The 21319-nt window shown below is 36.5% G+C and overlaps 1 protein-coding gene across 1 annotated transcript; it reads left to right on the forward strand.

Moving 5' to 3' along the window:
- The first annotated feature begins 1933 nt into the window (after positions 1 to 1933).
- Positions 1934 to 3445, forward strand: LOC120126308 (14-3-3-like protein). Its single transcript, XM_039144531.1, has 5 exons — positions 1934 to 2111; positions 2143 to 2634; positions 2723 to 2845; positions 2938 to 3054; positions 3237 to 3445. Exons 2-5 carry the CDS (start codon positions 2149 to 2151, stop codon positions 3318 to 3320), a joined length of 810 nt encoding a protein of 269 aa, XP_039000462.1. The 5' UTR covers positions 1934 to 2111; positions 2143 to 2148; the 3' UTR covers positions 3321 to 3445.
- Positions 3446 to 21319: the final 17874 nt, after the last annotated feature.

The raw sequence follows: 21319 nt of genomic DNA on the forward strand, positions 1-21319 counted from the left end.
CAAGGAGTGAACCATCACCAACATTGGTCCAACAGGTAGCCCAACAGTAGACCCGTCTGATGACCAGCAGCTGACTTGGAGCCCAAACTCATCACCCCAGCGTCACATGAATCACGACCGCACGTCTCGCGCCTCAGCAACAACTCGATCGTGTCCACAACATCCAGCGCAAGAAACAAACACCAATCATTAGTGTTATACTCAAAGTGAAACACTCAATCGAGTCTAAAAATAGGAATTTCATTCCTATAAATTGATGTAAATTCACACACTAGGGAGAAGAAGATTACGAGGCAAAATCATACGAAATAAGGAGAGCATTCGGGGACAAAATACGGGTGGAACAAAACACCGAACAAAAAAACATATTCATTCGAACGGAAAATACAAAAGCATTTCGAGGGGGAATATTAGAGAGATTCAGAATACAAAACCCAGAGAAAATATTGAAAAAACCAAAAGAAAAATCAACCGAAAAAGAAAAAGAGAGAGTCAGTTTCGGACCGTGACCTACGAGATCTGAAAAAGCGTCAAGCAACGGCGACACAGATTTGTATTTCTATTTTTCCTGCTTCACCTCTCTTATTTCTTTCTCTTCTTGTAGATTTATATTTATCCAATACACTGGAATGCTTTATATTTTCGTTGAATTTGATCAGATCTGTTGATTTTGCACTCTTATTTGTCGGTTGGTTCTTTGTTTTTATGAATAAAAAAAAGGGAGAAAACCCATCATTATAAAAGGAGAGAAAAGGAAAAGGAAAAGCCTTTTTAATTTGGCTTTGCACGCATTCTGCAAATTATTTGGAGAGGATAATTACTTTTAATTTAATTTTGGGTTAATCTTAGTTAAGGTCCTTAAATTTCTTACCATATTTTATATTGATCGCTTAAAGTGTTGGTCTATTCATGTTTAAGCCCTTCCATTTCTGTCTTGTTTTTACACATTGACCACCAAATTTTTGCGTCTAATCACATTCAGGTCCTTATAATATTACCTTGTTTTACATTTTAGTCACCATCTCGTTTAGGTTTAATTATTATTCAGTCCTCAAACCTTTCATTTTACCATTCTCTTTAATATTCATTTTTATTTTATTTATTTTATTTTATTTCATCTAACATATATTTTTTTGTAGTAATTTCAATCGATCAAAGGTAATTATTCAAATCGATGTTTTAAATTTAAATTTAAATTTTAAATTTTCGCAACTAAGACAACCGACAAATTAATTGGTACCGAAAGGGCGGTTCAAGGGTGCTAATCCTTCTTTGACCGTAACCGACTCCCGAATCCGACACGTTTCTGGTACAACGCTGATCAGGTAAGATGGTGTCCGACCCACCCAAATTCGTTTTAAAATGGTCGGTGGCGACTCCTAACCCAATTATTCAAGTCGAAGTCCAATTCCGGGGCCCAAACCGAAAGACGGTTCCGACAGGTTCAAACCGGTTTTGCTGGTTTTCAGCCGGTTCACCCCTATTTTCCCGGTTTTCAGCCGGTTCTTCCGATTCTTTACCGGTTCTGTGCTAATCCGGTTTTGGGAGTTAACCGGACCGGACAGGCCATCGGTTCACGGTTCAACCGGTCGAACCGGCCGGTCCGGTCCGGTTTTAATAACATTGTTTAGAACTATTTACGTTTTGAGTTTGATTTTGGAAAAAAAATTAAAAAAACAAAAAAAACTTTAAGGTTTGGCCTAATGATCATAATGTTATATACTTCACGTAGTGACTTGAAATCTCAAGAATATATATGTAGGATATATTATTATTAATAAATTAAGAAAAAATTATCTTATAATCATAGTATGTTATTTATAAAAAAAAAATATTGAGAGCAAAAGAGGTGGTCCAAGAAAGCCTGTAAATACTTAAAAGCTCAAATCATATATTAAAAAATTCAAATCAAATCCCATCCCTCCCTCAAAAAGAGGGGGAGAGGAGAGAGCGTGAGATTAGCCTTTTGAATTTCTCCAAAAATTTAGAATCTCGTGTTTGCCAGCTTCCCTTCTTCAACGCAATCATCGCCCCCCACTTCTCCCATCCTCTCAAACCCTGTAATCTTACATCTAAATCATTTTTCATAACCTACCTCTTCTTCCATTCCCTAATCTCTCCGAAGCCCCCATTCCATAATCTAACGAAATGGCTGCCGCCCCTTCTTCCCGCGAGGAATTCGTTTACATGGCCAAGCTATCCGAGCAAGCCGAACGCTACGACGAAATGGTCGAGTTCATGGAGAAGGTCTCCCTCTCCGCCGACAACGAGGAGCTCAGCGTCGAGGAACGGAACCTCCTTTCCGTCGCTTACAAGAACGTGATCGGCGCACGCCGTGCTTCGTGGCGGATCGTTTCCTCCATTGAGCAGAAAGAGGAGAGCCGTGGTAACGAGGATCACGTGGCTGTCATCCGTGATTATCGGGCCAAGATAGAGGCCGAGCTTTCCTCCATCTGTGGCGGGATCTTGAAGCTGCTTGACTCCAGGCTCATCCCTTCGGCTTCCGCTAAAGACTCCAAGGTCTTTTATCTCAAGATGAAGGGTGATTATCATAGGTATTTGGCTGAGTTCAAGACTGGAGCCGAACGTAAGGAAGCTGCTGAGAGTACTCTCACTGCTTACAAATCTGCTCAGGTTTTCAAGATTGCTGCCCTTTCCCCCCTTAGAAACATGATTCAAGCATTTCTATCGACATTAAGCTTGGTTTCTTTTTGTTTCATAGGACATTGCCAGCGCCGATTTGGCTCCAACTCACCCGATCCGGCTCGGATTGGCACTCAATTTCTCTGTTTTCTACTACGAAATTCTCAACTCTCCTGATCGCGCTTGCAATCTTGCAAAACAGGTTGGTTACAATTCATCTTTTTCCTCCCAAAAATAAACATAGTTTGCGCGTACATCTAGAGTTGCTAACGTGGTTCCTTGCGATCGGGACAGGCATTTGATGAAGCAATCGCTGAGTTGGACACCTTAGGCGAGGAATCATACAAAGATAGCACCCTCATCATGCAACTCCTCCGCGACAATCTCACTCTCTGGACCTCCGATTTGCAGGTAAATACAAATTAATTTCTCTTGATCAATTGCTTAGTTCGAAACTGTTATTGTATGACACAATATTCATAATGACTTCTATAGCACCCGCTATATCCGGAACTGGAACTGCAATTTAATTCCCTGCCAGCATATACAAATGTAATGCTATCTCAAATGTAAATTTCATTGAAATTAATCAGGAAGACGCAGCTGATGAGATTAAAGAAGCAGCGAAGCAAGAGGATGTGCAGCAAAAGCAACCGGAACAGTCAAACCAGCAGTGAGAATCTGCTCAGCTGGGCTCTCATTCTGTTCTTACAAATATTTAATCACCAATTTAAGGGTTTCAAATCTTTTTGTACGTTCTTCTGTAGGAGAAGATTCTCTCCCCTTACGTTCATCCGTGTACTGTTTTCTTTTCATTTTATTCTCTAATTTTTAGCTCCTTCTATCATATTCCAAATGTGCTGATGAACATTGGTCTAAGATACTAAGAAAATTATGAAAATTAAAGATTGGTTATATAATATAACAGTTTGTTTTGTTTTTATTTTCACAGTAATCTATTTGTATAAAAATATAATTTAAAAGGTAATTTTGAATTGATTATAATACTCTAATTTTCAATAATTGGAGAGAATTTTACTATTTTTGCGAAAATAAATATCAAAGGAAATGAGATGTCATCACGCTAGTCAAGATTAATAGCTCAACAACTGAAAAACAAATTCGAAAAAATTTGATGCTATACTTCAATTTTTTATAGTTTAATAATTAAAATGAAATATGATTAAAATTTAATAACTAAACATTTTATCAAAACTAATATAAGAATTTCAAAGTGATTACAATTACATGCATAGTTAGGGGTGAACAAAACTCGACTTGATTGAATTGACTTTGAGTTATAATTTCATAAATTCGACTAAAATCAAAAAAATTTCAAGTTCAGATCGAGTTGTAAAATACAACTCAAATAACTTAAATAACTCAAAATTTTTAGTAATTAGTGGATTTGTTTTTAAGTTTGAGTCGAGTCCCTCGAGTTTGTATGATATATGTTTATCACATATGAAAAAAATATGAAGAAATATGTATGTATTGTATATGTTTATAAAAAATCATTTAAATTAGAATCAAATAATATCATAATATTATAAACATTTACAATTAAATTTAAATAGAAACTTGAAAATTCGACTTGATTCGAAAAAAATTTCAAGTCTAACTTTTTTTTTTTGAAGTCAAATTGAACTTATGTAACTTCAAGTTGTAAACAAAATGACTCATCAACTCGAATAATTCGAAATTTTTTTACTCGATTTGATTTAATCGAACGCTTAACCCTATTCATAACAATTCAAATTTTCGATCATGTCTACAGGAGAGTATAATTAATTTGCTTCAACCACACTCAATTTTCATTGACTATATCAATTGGAATTGTTAGTGATCGTAATTAGAATAATTTAGAATTTTATTTTTTTTAAATAATGTAAGAAAGGGGAAAAAAATAAGAAAAATATAGTTTGAGAAAAAAATTATTATAATGGAGATAGAACTTATCGTAATAATATGATGAGTTTAAGAAACTATATTATTTAAAAGAATTTTTTAAAAAAAAATCATTGAAAATAATAAATTCTTTTAAAATGCGTTATGTTTGAACTTCGAGTTTACTTCATTATAATAATTACTCCTCTTTTTCATGATCACTACATTCCTTTAATTTTTAATCTTGTAATGGATTATTTGGCCAAAAAAACCCTGAAGAATTGAAGAGAAATATCAGTTTAAGTAGTTACGTTTATGAAAAAAAAAGCTAAACTATGCCACTAGTTCCATTTATTTTCAGTTAAATTGATTTTGGTCACCAGATTTTTTTAATTAAGTGTGTTTGATCTCTTACTTTATCGGTTCATCCGGTTTAAATACTTCAATCGTTAACTTTCGTTAATACATTAATATAAGTTTGAGTTTACAACTAAAAAATAAAAAAAATTCAAAAACACCCTAGTTTGTTTAACACCCACATGGGTCTTCTTCTTCTTCTTCTTACTGGGACTATTCACCAATAAGTCAAGGGAAGGCACTCTCCGTACGTCGATGGCAATGAGTCAAGGGATGAACAGCTCTGCCGGGAACCGATGTTTATTCTTACAAGGTGATGTGGTTATGACTTAACCCTCCGACAAAACAGATACTACAACCATCGAAAATAAAACCTCAGTGTCCCTTCGTACATTACTGCCACCCACGCCTATTTCAATTCCCCTTCCGACAAAATCATGCACTTCTCCTCATGATTTTCAGCCATGGAAGACAACCACCACCACCATCAAGAAACCTCCATTGTAGAGACAGAGAAACCAGAGAAAGAAACTCAAGATAAAGGAGATCTCCATACCAAATATGCCATGGAAGAAGCCTCCCAGCGAGCCATGTGTAAGATCCAGAGAAACCTCCGATCACAGTTCTTTGATCAACGATATGTGTTATTCTAATCAGTTCGGATGAATTCATGTCTCTCATGGAAGAATTTGAGGCTTCAGATCAGGCTAGCGAAGATCAATCGGTCGATCATCATTCCGATCAAGAACAAAACTATCTAGGCTATTATAATCAAGTGTTGATCACCTTGAATAAGATCGCCAAGGAGATGGTCTATGGAGGATATAAATCTGAATGCTGTGAGGCTTACATGATTACCAAGAGGAACATGGTTAAAGAATCTTTGAATAAGCTTGGATACGAGAAGATCACCATTGATGATGCTCAAAGTGTTGCGGAAGACAACTATCGGATATAGCAAAATCACAACTGATAATTTGAGAAAATAAAAATGAGGATAAAAGAGAGACAAAATTTACGTGGAAAACCCCTAAATAATATAGGGTAAAAACCACGGGCAACGGTAGAAGAATTTCACTATAAGAAATATGAATTACAACTTCTCTCGATCTACCAAGGAGAAAACAATGATAATTCTCTCTTGATAAAAATGAGAAAGCAACTCTCAAGAAACTCTCTAAATTCTCTCTAGTATTGGAAGAAAGCTAGAATGCTTTGGGATGGCTTTGAAGCTAAATGAGCTAGGGTATTTATAGTTGAAGCTTTAAGGACTAATTTGTAAATACCCTAAATTACAATGGCTAAAATTGAGGTTCTACTATTATTGAAAAATCAACAAATTATGCACCTACCATTCGATGCCTACAATTCTTGACTTCATTCATTATTATTTTTTCTTCAACACCTTTCGGTGCCATGTGCACCAACAATCCCCCACTTGAAGATTTGATTGGAACAATCATATCTTCACATCATTCTTTATACCTTGTACCATCATGTTGCTTACGTTTCTGACAGACCACACGAGGATCGACACCAAGTAAATTTATCAGTGTTGATCGCTTTCGTCATGAAATCTGCTATGTTGTCTTTGGTATGGATCTTCTGTATATCTACCGTCCCTTCTTCCACCTTTTCACGAATGAAATGGTATTGAACTCGTATGTGCTTTGTCCTTGAATGAAATGTTGGATTCCTTGCTAAATGCAAGGCGCTTTGACTGTCACAAAACAGAGAGACATACTCTTGATTGTGCCCAAGCTCCTCCAATAGCATATTCAACTAAATTACTTCTTTATTGGCTTGTGTAGCTGCTACATATTCTGTCTCTGTAATGGATGTAGCCACAACTGACTGTAATTTTAAAACCCAGCTTACAGCTCCACCAACAACTTTGAACATATATCCTGTTGTAGATTTGCTTTTATCCAAATCCCCTGCATAGTCAGAATCTACATACCCATTGATTAGTAAGTTTGATCCTCTGTAACATAATGCAACATTTGAGGTCCCTTTGATGTATTTCAGGATCCTCTTTATTGTATTCCAATGCTCTTTGCCTGGATTCGCCATGTACCGACTAATTATTCCCACTGCTTGTGCAATGTCTGGTCTTGTGCATATCATAGCGAACATTAAACTTCCCACTGCTGATGCATACGGTACTCGAGACATCTCCATCCTCTCTTGTTCACTGCTAGGACTCATACTGGAGGATAATTTGAAGTTAATAGGAAGAGAGGTAGAAATTGGCTTACAATCTTGCATGCTGAATCGTGACAAGATCTTCTTCAAGTAATTCTTTTGTGAAAGCCAAATCTTCCTATTACTTCTGTCTCGGTGAATTTGCATCCTTAGAATCCTGTTTGTTGATCCCAAGTCCTTCATTTCAAATTCCCTAGCCAATTCTGCCTTCAATTCGTCAATATGATCTTTTTTGGGTCCTGCAACCAACATGTCATCCACATAAAACAGCAATATAACAAAATCGTTATCACCAGATCTCTTGAAATAAGCACAAGGGTCTGCATTAAGTCTGTTGTATCCAAGGCACATAATGAAGGAATCAAATCTCTTATACCAACACCTCGGCGCCTACCTTAGACCGTACAGATTTGTTCAACCTGCAAACCAAGTTCTTCTTTTCGTCTTCTTCAAAACCTTTAGGCTGGAGCATATAAATCTATTCTTCAAGATTTCCATGAAGAAAAGCTGTTTTAACATCAAGCTGCTCTAGATGTAAGTTCAATGTAGCACACATTGCCAAAACTACTCGAACTGTTGTTAGTCGAACCACAGGAGAAAATATTTCATTGAAATCAATACCTTCTTTTTGAGCATATCCCTTGACCACCAGTCTTGCACGATACCTCTCAACTTGATCGTCACCATTTCGCTTGATTTTGAAGACCCATTTGTTACCAATTGATTTCTTTCCTTGTGGTAGTGGCACAAGGTCCCATATATTATTTTTATGAAGGGCTTCAATTTCTTCTTGCATCGCCATCATCCATAATGAAGCATCTGAGTTGTTTATTGCCTCCTAGTATGTTGATGACTCACCGTCCTCTGTTAAAAGGCAGTATGCAATATTACATTCTATAACATAATCTGAGTGCCAATTGGGACGTCTTCTCACACGATCTGATTGACGAGTTGTTGGAGCTTCAGAACTCTCTAGTTCTTGTTCATCATGTGTTGGTTCTGCTTCAGAAGAATCTCCTTGTTCAACCTTATTTTCTATATGTATCTGCGTAGTCTCTGACTTTTCAGTGCTATCACCGTCTTCTTTTAGTTTATATTCTACAAAGATAACATCCCTACTGATGATCACTTTGCGGGTAGTGGGATCCCACAAGCGATACCCCTTTACACCATCAGCATACCCCAAGAATTTGCATTTCCTGGATTTTGGATCCAACTTTGAAATTTCTTGGGAGTTGTACATCACATACATAACACTTCCAAATACATGGAGGTTTGAATAATCAGCTGGTTTACCAGTCCACATCTCCATTGGTGTCTTCAGCTCTATTGCAGTTGATGGAGCTCGATTCACCAAATAACAGGCGGTATTGACTGCTTCTGCCCATAATGATTTTTCTAGGCATGCATCCCTCAACATTGCTCTTGTTCTTTCTAACAAGGTTCTGTTCATCCGCTTTACCACTCCATTTTGTTGAGGAGTGTTCGCCACTGTAAACTGTCTTTTGATGTCTTCTTTTCTGCAAAAGTCATTAAATTCTTCGCTTGTGTATTCTCCTCCATTATCTGTTCTGAAACACTTGATCTTATTTCCAGAATTAAGTTCCACCCGCGCTTTGAAGTTTTTGAAAGTTGAAAACACATCTGACTTCTTCTTAATGGGGAACACCCAACATCTCCTGGAGTAGTCATCAATAAATGAGACAAAGTACTTTGCTCCGCCTAGGGATGTAACTGATGCTTGCCATACGTCAGAGTGAACGAATTCTAGAACACTTTTGCCTCTAGAATTTGATGTGTTGAATTTCAACCGGTGCAGCTTACTTGTTATGCAATGCTCACACAAAGTAAGTGATATCTTTGTTAAGCCTGAAAGTAGCTTTTGCTCTACAAGGACTTTCATTCCTTGTTCTGACATGTGTCCAAGTTTCTGATGCTATAGCATTGCAGAATCTGAACTACATGAGGCAACAGAGGCTTCTGCTTCTATCAAAGTTTCTCCCTTCAGCATGTGCAAGTTTGCTGCTATCTTTTCGCCTTTCAATACCACAAGCGCTCCACGGAACACCTTCATGATTCTTTTCTGTGTTTCAATCTTGCTCGCATTATTATCCAATAATCCGTAGGGTAATAAATTTTTCTTCAGACCTTTCACATGCCTCACGTCTCGAACAACTTTAATCGTTCCATCATACATCTTCAATTTGATGGTTCCCACACCAACGATCTCTAAGGCATGATCATTGAAACTATACACAGATCCTCCTGAGACAGGTTCATAATGATGGAACCATTCTCTTCTTGAGGTCATGTGATATGTTGCTCCCGAATCAATGAGACATATATCTGCATATCTCTTTATACCTTCCACGGTGGTTGACGCTTCACAGCATAGAGCATCTCCATCATCTGAAGTGTTTGCGGTATTGCCTTATGGATTGGAGTTTTTATTTAGACTCCAACAATCATTCTTCAAGTGACCCTTCTTTCTACAGTTATAGTACTTTAAATTCTTCTTACTTCTTGACTTTGATCTACCATGATTGTGACTACTGCTTTGGCCACGTTCCATTGATCTCCCTCTCATCGTTGTCAACGCTTTTGCTTGTTGCAGATTTACTTGTCTGTCTTCCTTGTTTTTGCGCCGATTTTCTTCTTGTAGAACAGTAGCTGCAACGTCATCAAAGACTAGACTGGTGACATTACTGTTTGTCAAGTTGATGATGAGTTGATCATAAGAATCATGTAGACTTTGAAGTAGAAGTTCAGTACGTTTTTGTTCTCCTATTATACATCTTAAAGATGTAAGCTGAGAAAATAACGTGTTCAGTGTGTTTAAGTGTTCTGTCACTGAAGTAGATTCTGGCATACGGAGAGTATATAATTTCCTCTTAAGGAAAATTTTATTGTGCAACGATGTGGCCTCGTACAGTTTGGTGAGATGATCACATATCTCCTTAGCTGTCTTTTTCTCCTCGATGCTTGACAATACTTCATAAGCTAATACTAGATGAAAGTTTGTCATAGCATTTCCATCCATTTCGATCTATTTGTTGTCATTTGTGAAATCCACTGGCCTTTCACTAATAGCTGCTAGACAACTGTCTTTCCTCAGGATGACCTTCATCTTCAATTTCCACAATGAGAAATTTCTCCCATTGAATTTTTCAATATCAAATTTCGTTGCCATAGCTTCTTTTACGGATAGCTCCCACTATTTCACTATCGTGGATAGTTCTCTAGAACCTTCAAAGAATGGGTAATACCTTCTTACTTTCTTATGTTGGAGGATCTACCTTTTGGTGGCAACCACAAAGACAATAAGCAGATATTACACACTCAAATCTGACTATGATACCAATTGTTAAGGAAGACTGCTATCAGATAGAGCAAAATCGCAACTGATAATTTGAGAAAATAAAATGAAGATAAAAGAGACACAAAATTTACGTGGAAAACCCCTAAATATTATAGGGTAAAAACCACGGGCAACGGTAGAAGAATTTCACTATGAGAAAATATGAATTATAACTTCTCTCGATCTACCAAGGAGAAAACAATGATAATTCTCTCTTGATAAAAATGAGAAAACAACTCTCAAGAAACTCTCTAAATTCTCTCTAGTAGTGGAAAAAGCTAGAATGCTTTGGGATGGTTTTGAAGCTAAATGAGCTAGGGTATTTATAGTTGAAGCTTTAAGGACTAATTTGTAAATACCCTAAATTATAATGGCTAAAATTGAGGTTCTACCATTGTTGAAAAATCAAAAAATTCTGCACCTACCATTTGGTGCCTACAATTCTTGACTTCATTCCTTTTTTTATTTTCTTCAACACCTTTCGGTGCCATGTGCACCAACAAAAAGATACAATGGGAAGCTTTGGAGAAGCAGATTCCTCCATGGATCACGGTGTTTAAATGATGTGTTAACCTTTACTTTTTCGGCGAGTGTAAGCTCGTCGAAACCGTCTTCTCCGATCACGTTTCTTTGTCCTCCGCCCACTTCAATAACCTCGTTAGCCGCGTGTTTATCCAACTTCTCAATTTCGTATAACCGGTCGCCACCGTGAAGGGTTCGAAGGGGAAGCTCTTCAAATTCCTTGACATATACGAGACGTTGCGTGACAACCTCTCCACCATCGACAGCATTGTAACACCCCCAACCCGTACCCGACCCGGATATGAGTCAGAGATACTACATTGACTTTAAAACACAACTTTTATCAAATAATAGCAAAATATTTGAACTTATATTAAGAAAATACGATAATATACAAATTGTAATATAAGTTTACCAAAATATTCAGAGCATACACAACTTAACCCTTTAATTACATGCCAACTGCCATTTACATAACAAAATGACCTACTGATTAAGTTGCTTCTGATCTGGTGGTTGCAGGAGTAATGCTGTCAAGCTGCTTAACCTGTCTCGTCTACTTTCTCGGATCCTACATGTGAAACACTCACACGCTAAGTCATCGACTTAGTGAGGCAATGTAATAATAATAACAAAGCAATGTAATGACCATGTCATAATGAAATGAAATGAGATGCAAACATGTACTTAATCAATGTAGTCTACATCATCAATATCCATACCTGTAAGCATATTACTTTAGCATTCATGAATTTGTATGAATAAGTTTATTGGCCCATGATATCATACTGAGAACCTAAGGTATCTGAGTAATGTGAGGTTGTGCACTATGCTGTTACCACAGCTCATATAAATGCACCGAAGTGCCGCGTAGAATTGCACCGTAGTGCCATATAATGATGTCCATAAGGACCACATATAATTCCTTAAGAATCATATACATATACTAGGGATCAAGTATGTGTCTTTCAAGACTTCACACATGTTCCAAAGAATATACATATGTCCCGAAGGACCGCGTAGACCCTCTACCCTTGGCATGCCAACTATACCTATAGTTCTCATCTACATAACATGGGCTTTTACATTTCACGTAGTCTATATCGCGTAGACATGTAAATTCTTACCTTTTCACATAGCTCATAACTTTTCCCACATAGTCATGTCATATAATGCATTTTATATGAACTCATGTCATGTCTCATAATACAGAATATGCTCATGTACCAAGATATAAAATCTAGACTTATCACAAGTCTAGAATGGAGTATATTTCTATAATTATGCTATGCATATGCACTCACCTATATTTCTTTGCCTTTTCCTCGATCGATCCTACTTGTAGATTGTTCCCGAACTCGTGTAGGCTCAGTATCTATATAATAATTCAATGATACTTATCAGTATACTAATTAATATTCTAAACTATCATTCCTTAGACTCATAGAAAAGCCAATTTCATCCTTTAATGAAGGTATGCATCGATGCACTACTGATGCATCGGTGCATAAAATGCATTCGATGTTGTATTATTACTGGGATGCATCGATGCATGACTTATGCATCGATGCACTAATTGCATTCGATGTTTCTATTTTAAAAGAGTGCATCGATGCATTACCAATGCATCGATACACCTTCAAATAATTTCTGGGTTTTAAACTTTATGCATCGATGCACTATGAATATGCATCGATGCACTCTGCCCAGAATCCTCTTTTATGCCCGAAAATCCACTCTTTTCAGCTTAATACTTCATATATCATCCTCTTTCTTATTTCCTAACTTGCATACTCTTACTTAAGCTAATTATTATCCATTAAATATTTCTAAAACTTAGAAATCTAATTCTCCATATAGAATTTAAGAATCTAACCCAAATTTCAACATGTTCTAATTTGAATTCTAACACCTCATACTTCTTAGTTAGCTTATTGACAAGTCAAAAATCTTATTCAAACTTCAAAAACTCATCCATATCAAAATTTCATCTAAAAACTCATTTTCCAAATCTATCTCTAAAACATTTATCTTGTTTTCTTAATGTCATATAAGCTTTCCTTTAGCTTATATAACATCAAAACTTCAATTTCCAAGCTAAACATCAAAGAAACTACCAAGGTTCAAATTCTTACCTTAAACTTGGGTCTTCACGTTTGGAAGAAGAGAAGAGTGAAGATAAGAAAGAAGGAAGAAGAAATGAGAGGATTCTGGAAACATTTGTTTCCTCCACAAGCCCCACGTGGGTTATAATATAACCCCATAACATTTTTTTAATTATAATTTTTCCTTACAAATGACCATTTTGTCCTTACATTCATTTCATATTTACTAACAATTATTTTTAAACTATATAATTATTCTACTTTAATCACCAAATGTTGAAACTTTGCAAATTAATCACTAACCCGTCATGGAGGATGTTACAAATCTCCCTCCCTTAAGTAAATTCGTCCTCGAATTTTTAATAAGAAAAGAGATGGGGATACTGATTCCTCATATCCTCCTCACGCTCCCATGTTGCTTCCTCTACTTTGTGATTCTTCCATAAAACTTTAACCAATGGAATAGTCTTATTCCTCAATTGCTTAACCTCATGAGCTAAAATTTGAATCGGTTCTTCCTCATAAGTCAAGTCAGGTCGAACCTCAATCTCTTCTGGTGTCACGATATGAGAGGGATCAGATCTATATCTTCGAAGCATTGAAACATGAAAGACATCATGTATCTTTTCCATCTCAGGTGGTAAAGTTAGCTGATATGCTACAGGTCATACTCTCTTCACAATCTCATATGGTCCAATAAACCGAGGACTCAATTTTCCTTTTCGACCAAATCTCAACACCTTATTCCATGGGGACACTTTTAAAAACACTTTATCTCCAACTTGAAATTCAATTTCTTTCCTTTTAAGATCAGAATAGGATTTTTGCCGATCAGAGGCCACTTTGAGGTTATGCTGAATTTCTCGAACTTTCTGTTCTACATCTTGAATTAAATCCGGACCAAGAACACTTCGGTCTTTGAGTTCATACCAATTTAATGGAGTACGACATTTTCTTCCATATAATGCTTCATATGGGGCCATCTTTATACTAGACTGATAACTATTGTTGTAAGCGAACTCTGCCAGCGGTAAATACTTTTCCCATGATCCTGTAAATTCCATTACGCATGCTCTCAACATATCTTCCAATATCTGAATAGTTCTCTCTGATTGCCCATCATTCTGAGGATGAAAAGCCGTACTAAAGTTTAAACGAGTCCCCAACGCTCCATGCAAAGATTTCCAGAATCTAGAAGTGAATCGAGGGTCTCGATTAGAGACTATGGAAACATGTACTCCATGCAATCTAATAACTTCTCTAATATACAGCTCTGCATACTTTTCCATAGAGAAATCCGTTCTAACCGGAAGAAAATGCGCTGACTTAGTTAATCGATCAACAATTACCCAGATTGATTCTCTTTTGTTCGGGGTCAAGGGTAACCCCGAAACAAAATCCATCGTAACATTTTCCCATTTCCATTGAGGAATGAAAAGCGGTTGCAATAATCCTGATGGAACTTGATGCTCGGCTTTGACTTGTTGACATATCAAACACTTAGACATAAATTCGGTGATGCTTCGTTTCATCCCTGACCACCAAAATCGATTCTTCAAATCCATATACATCTTGGTTCCACCCAGGTGCATCGTTAACGGACTGCAATGAGCCTCTGTTAATATTTCTTTCTTCAAGTCATCATTGTCGGGTATTACAATTCTTCCTTTACAATATAGATTTACATCTGACTTAATCTCAAAGTCTTTAATCTCTTTGTTCTTTACTTGTTCAATTCTTTTCAAACACATTTCATCTTTACCTTGCAATTCTCCTATTCGTTCCAACCATGCTGGTTTAAGGGTTAATTCTGCACAAAGACCACCGTCTCCCGTTAAAGATAATCTTGCATCCATAGCTCGTAAAGCTGCAAACGTCTTTCTACTCAGAGCATCTGCTACCACATTAGCCTTTCCGGGATGATAGTCAATTATCACATCATAATCCTTTAAGAACTCTACCCATCTACGTTGCCTCAAATTCAATTCTTTTTGAGTCATCAGATACTTCAGGCTCTTATGATCCGTATATAAGTAACAACGCTCCCCATAAAGATAATGACGCCAAATCCTGAGAGCGAATACTACAGCAACCATTTCTAAATCATGAGTGGGGTAATTCCTTTCATGTGGTTTCAACTATCTCGATGCATACGCTACCACCTTTCCTTCTTGCATTAATACACACCCCAACCCGTTATGGGATGCGTTACTGTATACTATAAAATTCTTGCCAGATTCCGGTTGAACCAATATCAGAGTTTCCGTCAGAATTCTCTTTAAAGCTTCGAAGCTTTCTTGACATTCAGAAGTCCAAACAAATGGTACGTTCTTTCTCATTAACTTTGTTAGAGGCAACACAATCATCGAAAAATTCTTAACGAATCTTCGATAGTAACCGGCAAGTCCAAGAAAACTCCGAACTTCAGACACATTCTTAGGAACTTCCCAATCCATTATAGCTTTAACCTTCTGAGGGTCTACTCTAATCCCAACTGCCGAGATCACATGCCCCAAGAAAATTACTTCATTTAACCAAAATTCACATTTGGACAATTTCGCATAGAGATTTTTATCCCTGAGAATTTGCAACACTAGCCTCAGATGTGTACTGTGCTCTTCAATGGACTTCGAGTAAACCAGTATGTCATCAATAAAGACAACAACAAACTGGTCCACATAGGGCTGAAAAATCCTATTCATGAGATCCATGAAAGCAGCAGGTGCATTCGTTACTCCGAATGGCATTACGATGAATTCATAATGACCATATCTCGTTCTGAAAGCCGTCTTCGGAATATCTTTCTCCTAGATCTTCAATTGATGATAACCCGAACGTAGATCGATCTTCGAAAATACCGAAGCTCCTTTTAGTTGATCAAACAAGTCATCAATGCGCGGAAGGGGATACTTGTTCTTGATGGTCACCTTATTAAGCTGTCGATAATCAATACAGAGACGCATTGATCCATCATTCTTCTTAACAAATAACACCGGAGCTCCCCAAGGTGACACACTTGGTCGAATAAATCCTTTTTCTAACAATTCTTGCAATTGATTCTTTAACTCTTGCAATTCCTTCGGAGCCATCCGATAAGGTGCCATTGCAATTGGAGCGGTTCCTGGCATTACTTCAATTTGAAATTCTACCTCTCTATCCGGAGGTAATCCTGGCAGTTCAGCAGGAAAAACATCAGGAAACTCTTGAACTATTGGAATCTCCTCTAACCTTTTCTCTTGAGCTCTTGAATCAATCACATTTGCAAGAAAACCCTGACATCCTTGTAGCAATAATTTCTTGGCAGACATCACTGATATTACATTTGCTAAAGGATTACACATTTCACTGATCACATTAACTTCTATTCCTTCTGGACTCTTCAGGGTTACCTTTTTCAATCTACAGTCGACATTCCCATAATAATGAAACAACCAATCTATTCCCAGAATCACTTCAAACTCGTCAAAGGGTAATTCCATCAGATTAGCAGGGAATTCAATTCCCTGAACCTTTATGGGGCACCCCTTACAGACCTTTGTCCACCTGAGTACTATGCCCTAACGGATTAGTTACTATCATCACATTACTCGTAGCTTCTATAGGAATCCTCAACTCCTTTACTAACTTACTTGTAATATAAGAATAATTAGAACCCGGATCAATCAGCACCAATACTAATTTATCATACAACTGAAAAGTAACTGCTATAATATCAGGGTCATCACGGTCTTCACTTGTCTTTAGATTGTATACCCGAGCAGTAGATCGAACTTCAGGTTAAGCAGAGAATTCAGACGGGTTCCTTCCTCTGCCTCTTCCTCGTCCTCTTTGTGAGGAAGAACCAACTCTTCCAGATGGTGTAGGCTCACCAACAATTAATGGACAATCCCGGATAAAATGTCCGGCATCTCCGCATCGAAAACAAGTCCCATCAGCCATACTACAAGCCCCATAATGGTTTTTCCCACAGTGTTGACACTATCTCCCTTGACTCGAAGTAGATCTCCCAGCACCAGATTCCACTGACTGCGTCTGTCTAGGTCTTGCCTGACTTGCTCCCCTAGCAGACGATGCAACTGATTCTGATCTAGCTTGTGATCGAAATCCCGAGTCTCTTCCCCTTTTTGTTGGTACTGAGCTAAAGGAAGTAGTCATCCTCTTTGATGTCTGAACTCTTGAGTCCCCAAATCTTTCATTCTGAGCCCTTTCAAGAGCTTTTGCACGATTGATCACCTCCTGGAACGAGGACAAGTTTAATACTATCAACATTTCTTTAAGTCTAGGGCGCAAGCCCTCCACGAACCATTCGCAAGCATCTTTTTCAGTAGGCACAAGCTCAGCTGCAAACCTGCTCAGCTTATTAAACTCACATTCGTACTCATATACAGAGCGGCTCATCTGCTTCAAATTCATAAACTCCTGCTTCATTTGTCGGATAAACTGATCTCCAATATATTTGTTTTTAAATTCTTCTAAAAACAAAGACCAAGTCAACTGGTCGGTTGACATCCTCATGGTGACGTTCGTCCACCATATCCTCGCCTGACCCCTCAATAAAGATACAGCTCCATCTAATTTCTCCACTTCGGAACAGTGGAGACCATCTAACATGATTTTCAAATCATTCAACCAAAGATCCGCTGACACTGGACCTTCCTCAGCTTCTCCCTTAAATTCGGGACCTCCTAAACCTCTTAGCTCTTTTGCTACATTAATTCTTTGAGTTAATGGAGCAGAAGGTTGAAGACGCGTCAGAATAGCGTCTAACGTTCTGAAGAACGTATCTTGATCTTGTACAGGCACTCCTTGAGATGCCTGTTCTTCACCTTGCCTGGCCAGGGCAGGTGAATTACTGCTTTCAGCATGCCTATCTTCTCCCGCTTCACTTCGGGAGCTATTATGTCTGGACATCTAATAAGAATAAACACATTGTTCTATTAGCAAAAAAACATACTCATACTATACCAGATCAGAAGTTCTCACTATTTGTTGGCATGTATTCTATTTAAAGACTCTATAGACTCTGGTTCATGCCTAGAATCGGCTAAACCATAGCTCTGATACCATTAAATGTAACACCCCCAACCCGTACCCGACCCGGATATGAGTCAGAGATACTACATTGACTTTAAAACACAACTTTTAACAAATAATAGCAAAATATTTGAACTTATATTAAGAAAATACGATAATATACATATTGTAATATAAGTTTACCAAAATATTTAGAGCATACACAACTTAACCCTTTAATTACATGCCAACTGCCATTTACATAACAAAATGACCTACTGATTAAGTTGCTTCTGATCTGGTGGTTGCAGGAGTAATGCTGTCAAGCTGCTTAACCTGTCTCGTCTACTTTCTCGGATCCTACGTGTGAAACACTCACACGCTAAGTCATCGACTTAGTGAGGCAATGTAATAATAATAACAAAGCAATGTAATGACCATGTCATAATATGAAATGAGATGCAAACATGTACTTAATCAATGTAGTCTACATCATCAATATCCATACCTGTAAGCATATTACTTTAGCATTCATGAATTTGTATGAATAAGTTTATTGGCCCATGATATCATACTGAGAACCTAAGGTATTTGAGTAATGTTTGTGCACTATGCTGTCACCACAGCTCGTATAAATGCACCGAAGTACCGCGTAGAATTGCACCGTAGTGCCATATAATGATGTCCATAAGGACCATATATAATTCCTTAAGAATCATATACATATACTAGGGATCAAGTCTGTGTCTTTCAAGACTTCACACATGTTCCAAAGAATATACATATGTCCCGAAGGACCGCGTAGACCCTCTACCCTTGGCATGCCAACTATACCTATAGTTCTCATCTACATAACATGGGCTTTTACATTTCACGTAGTCTATATCGCGTAGACATGTAAATTCTTACCTTTTCACATAGCTCATAACTTTTCCCACATAGTCATGTCATATAATGCATTTTATATGAACTCATGTCATGTCTCATAATACAGAATATGCTCATGTACCAAGATATAAAATCTAGACTTATCACAAGTCTAGAATGGAGTATATTTCTATAATTATGCTATGCATATGCACTCACCTATATTTCTTTGCCTTTTCCTCGATCGATCCTACTTGTAGATTGTTCCCGAACTCGTGTAGGCTCAGTATCTACATAATAATTCAATGATACTTATCAGTATACTAATTAATATATTCTAAACTATCATTCCTTAGACTCATAGAAAAGCCAATTTCATCCTTTAATGAAGGTATGCATCGATGCACTACTGATGCATCGGTGCATAAAATGCATTCGATGTTGTATTATTACTGAGATGCATCGATGCATGACTTATGCATCGATGCACTAATTGCATTCGATGTTTCTATTTTAAAAGAGTGCATCGATGCATTACCAATGCATCAATACACCTTCAAATAATTTCTGGGTTTTAAACTTTATGCATCGATGCACTATGAATATGCATCGATGCACTCTGCCCAGAATCCTCTTTTATGCCCGAAAATCCACTCTTTCAGCTTAATACTTCATATATCATCCTCTTTCTTATTTCCTAACTTGCATACTCTTACTTAAGCTAATTATTATCCATTAAATATTTCTAAAACTTAGAAATCTAATTCTCCATGTAGAATTTAAGAATCTAACCCAAATTCCAACATGTTCTAATTTGAATTCTAACACCTCATACTTCTTAGTTAGCTTATTGACAAGTCAAAAATCTTATTCAAACTTCAAAAACTCATCCATATCAAAATTTCATCTAAAAACTCATTTTCCAAATCTATCTCTAAAACATTTATCTTGTTGTCTTAATGTCATATAAGCTTTCCTTTAGCTTATATAACATCCAAACTTCAATTTCCAAGCTAAACATCAAAGAAACTACCAAGGTTCAAATTCTTACCTTAAACTTGGGTCTTCACGTTTGGAAGAAGAGAAGAGTGAAGATAAGAAAGAAGGAAGAAGAAATGAGAGGATTCTGGAAACATTTGTTTCCTCCACAAGCCCCACGTGGGTTATAATATAACCCCATAACATTTTTTTTAATTATAATTTTTCCTTACAAATGACCATTTTGTCCTTACATTCATTTCATATTTACTAACCATTATTTTTAAACTATATAATTATTCTACTTTAATCACCAAATGTTGAAACTTTGCAAATTAATCACTAACCCGACATGGAGGATGTTACAGGCATAGTCGCTAAAGAATGTTCCAAGTTGCTTCGGAACCATAGTACTAAATTGCGGCTGCAACGCAATGTAACACCCGCATCGTAACGTTTTTGAAGGTTACCATGACATAATATCGACGCAACACGATAAGGGAACCACATCACGATTGTTGCAATAAAAAACCGTTACGTAACACCGCAACACGCTATAAATTGCGTCGTAATACAACAAACTTTAAATTATCTGAAATATAAAATTACATAGATGAATTGTTCTAATTTAATTCTTAAAAATGGATTATAAATATATATCATTAATAATATCATAATAGATATGTTTAAAATTAGTTACTTAAATTTGAATTAATTAAATTATTTATTAATGTTATTTTAAAATTAAATTAATTGAATTTTAAATTGAATTTTTCTCATATCTAAAATTGACGTAATTAATTCTAAATTAAATTTTTATATTAACATTAAGTATAATAATTATATGTTTATTCATTATTATATAAATTTTGTATAAGAGAGGAACTCACTTTATAATACTATAATTGTATATGTATTTTATCTATTTACTATAAAACTATAAAATTTTATCTAATCTATAATATAAATAATAAAAAAAATAATATTATAAATAAAAAATGAATATATTTCTTGACAAAATAAAAAAGTGATGGTGTGTGCGTGTAGAGGCAGAGGCGCAAAAAAACAAATAACTAATAGGCATAGTTATATAATTTGGGATCAAATCAGTGCAAATAGATAAATAAATAATATTATAAATAAAATTAAAAAAGAAATATATTCTTTGATAGTGTGTGTAAGAGACAGAAAAAAGTAATAGTGTGTGTGATGACAATATTGACGACCACGACGACGATGATGGTGGTTGTGATGATCACGGTGGTGATAATGAAGGTACATACCAACTAGAATATGGACACATTTATTCTACTGCTTTTCATGGAGATCAAGGTATGTCCAAATATCCTTACGATGATAATTCATGTTTGTATAGAACAAATGC

Source organism: Hibiscus syriacus, unplaced genomic scaffold, assembly GCF_006381635.1.
Source record: "Hibiscus syriacus cultivar Baekdansim isolate YM2019G1 unplaced genomic scaffold, ASM638163v2 tig00110457_pilon, whole genome shotgun sequence".
In the NCBI taxonomy this organism is placed as follows: Eukaryota; Viridiplantae; Streptophyta; class Magnoliopsida; order Malvales; family Malvaceae; genus Hibiscus; species Hibiscus syriacus.

Excerpts from the sequence above, each read along its gene's own strand:
- LOC120126308 (XM_039144531.1), top strand. The coding sequence starts at position 2,149 with ATGGCTGCCGCCCCTTCTTCCCGCGAGGAATTCGTTTACATGGCCAAG. Across the intron at positions 2,846-2,937 it reads CTTGCAATCTTGCAAAACAG|GCATTTGATGAAGCAATCGC; the intron begins GTTGGTTACAAT and ends CGATCGGGACAG. Across the intron at positions 3,055-3,236 it reads TCTGGACCTCCGATTTGCAG|GAAGACGCAGCTGATGAGAT; the intron begins GTAAATACAAAT and ends GAAATTAATCAG.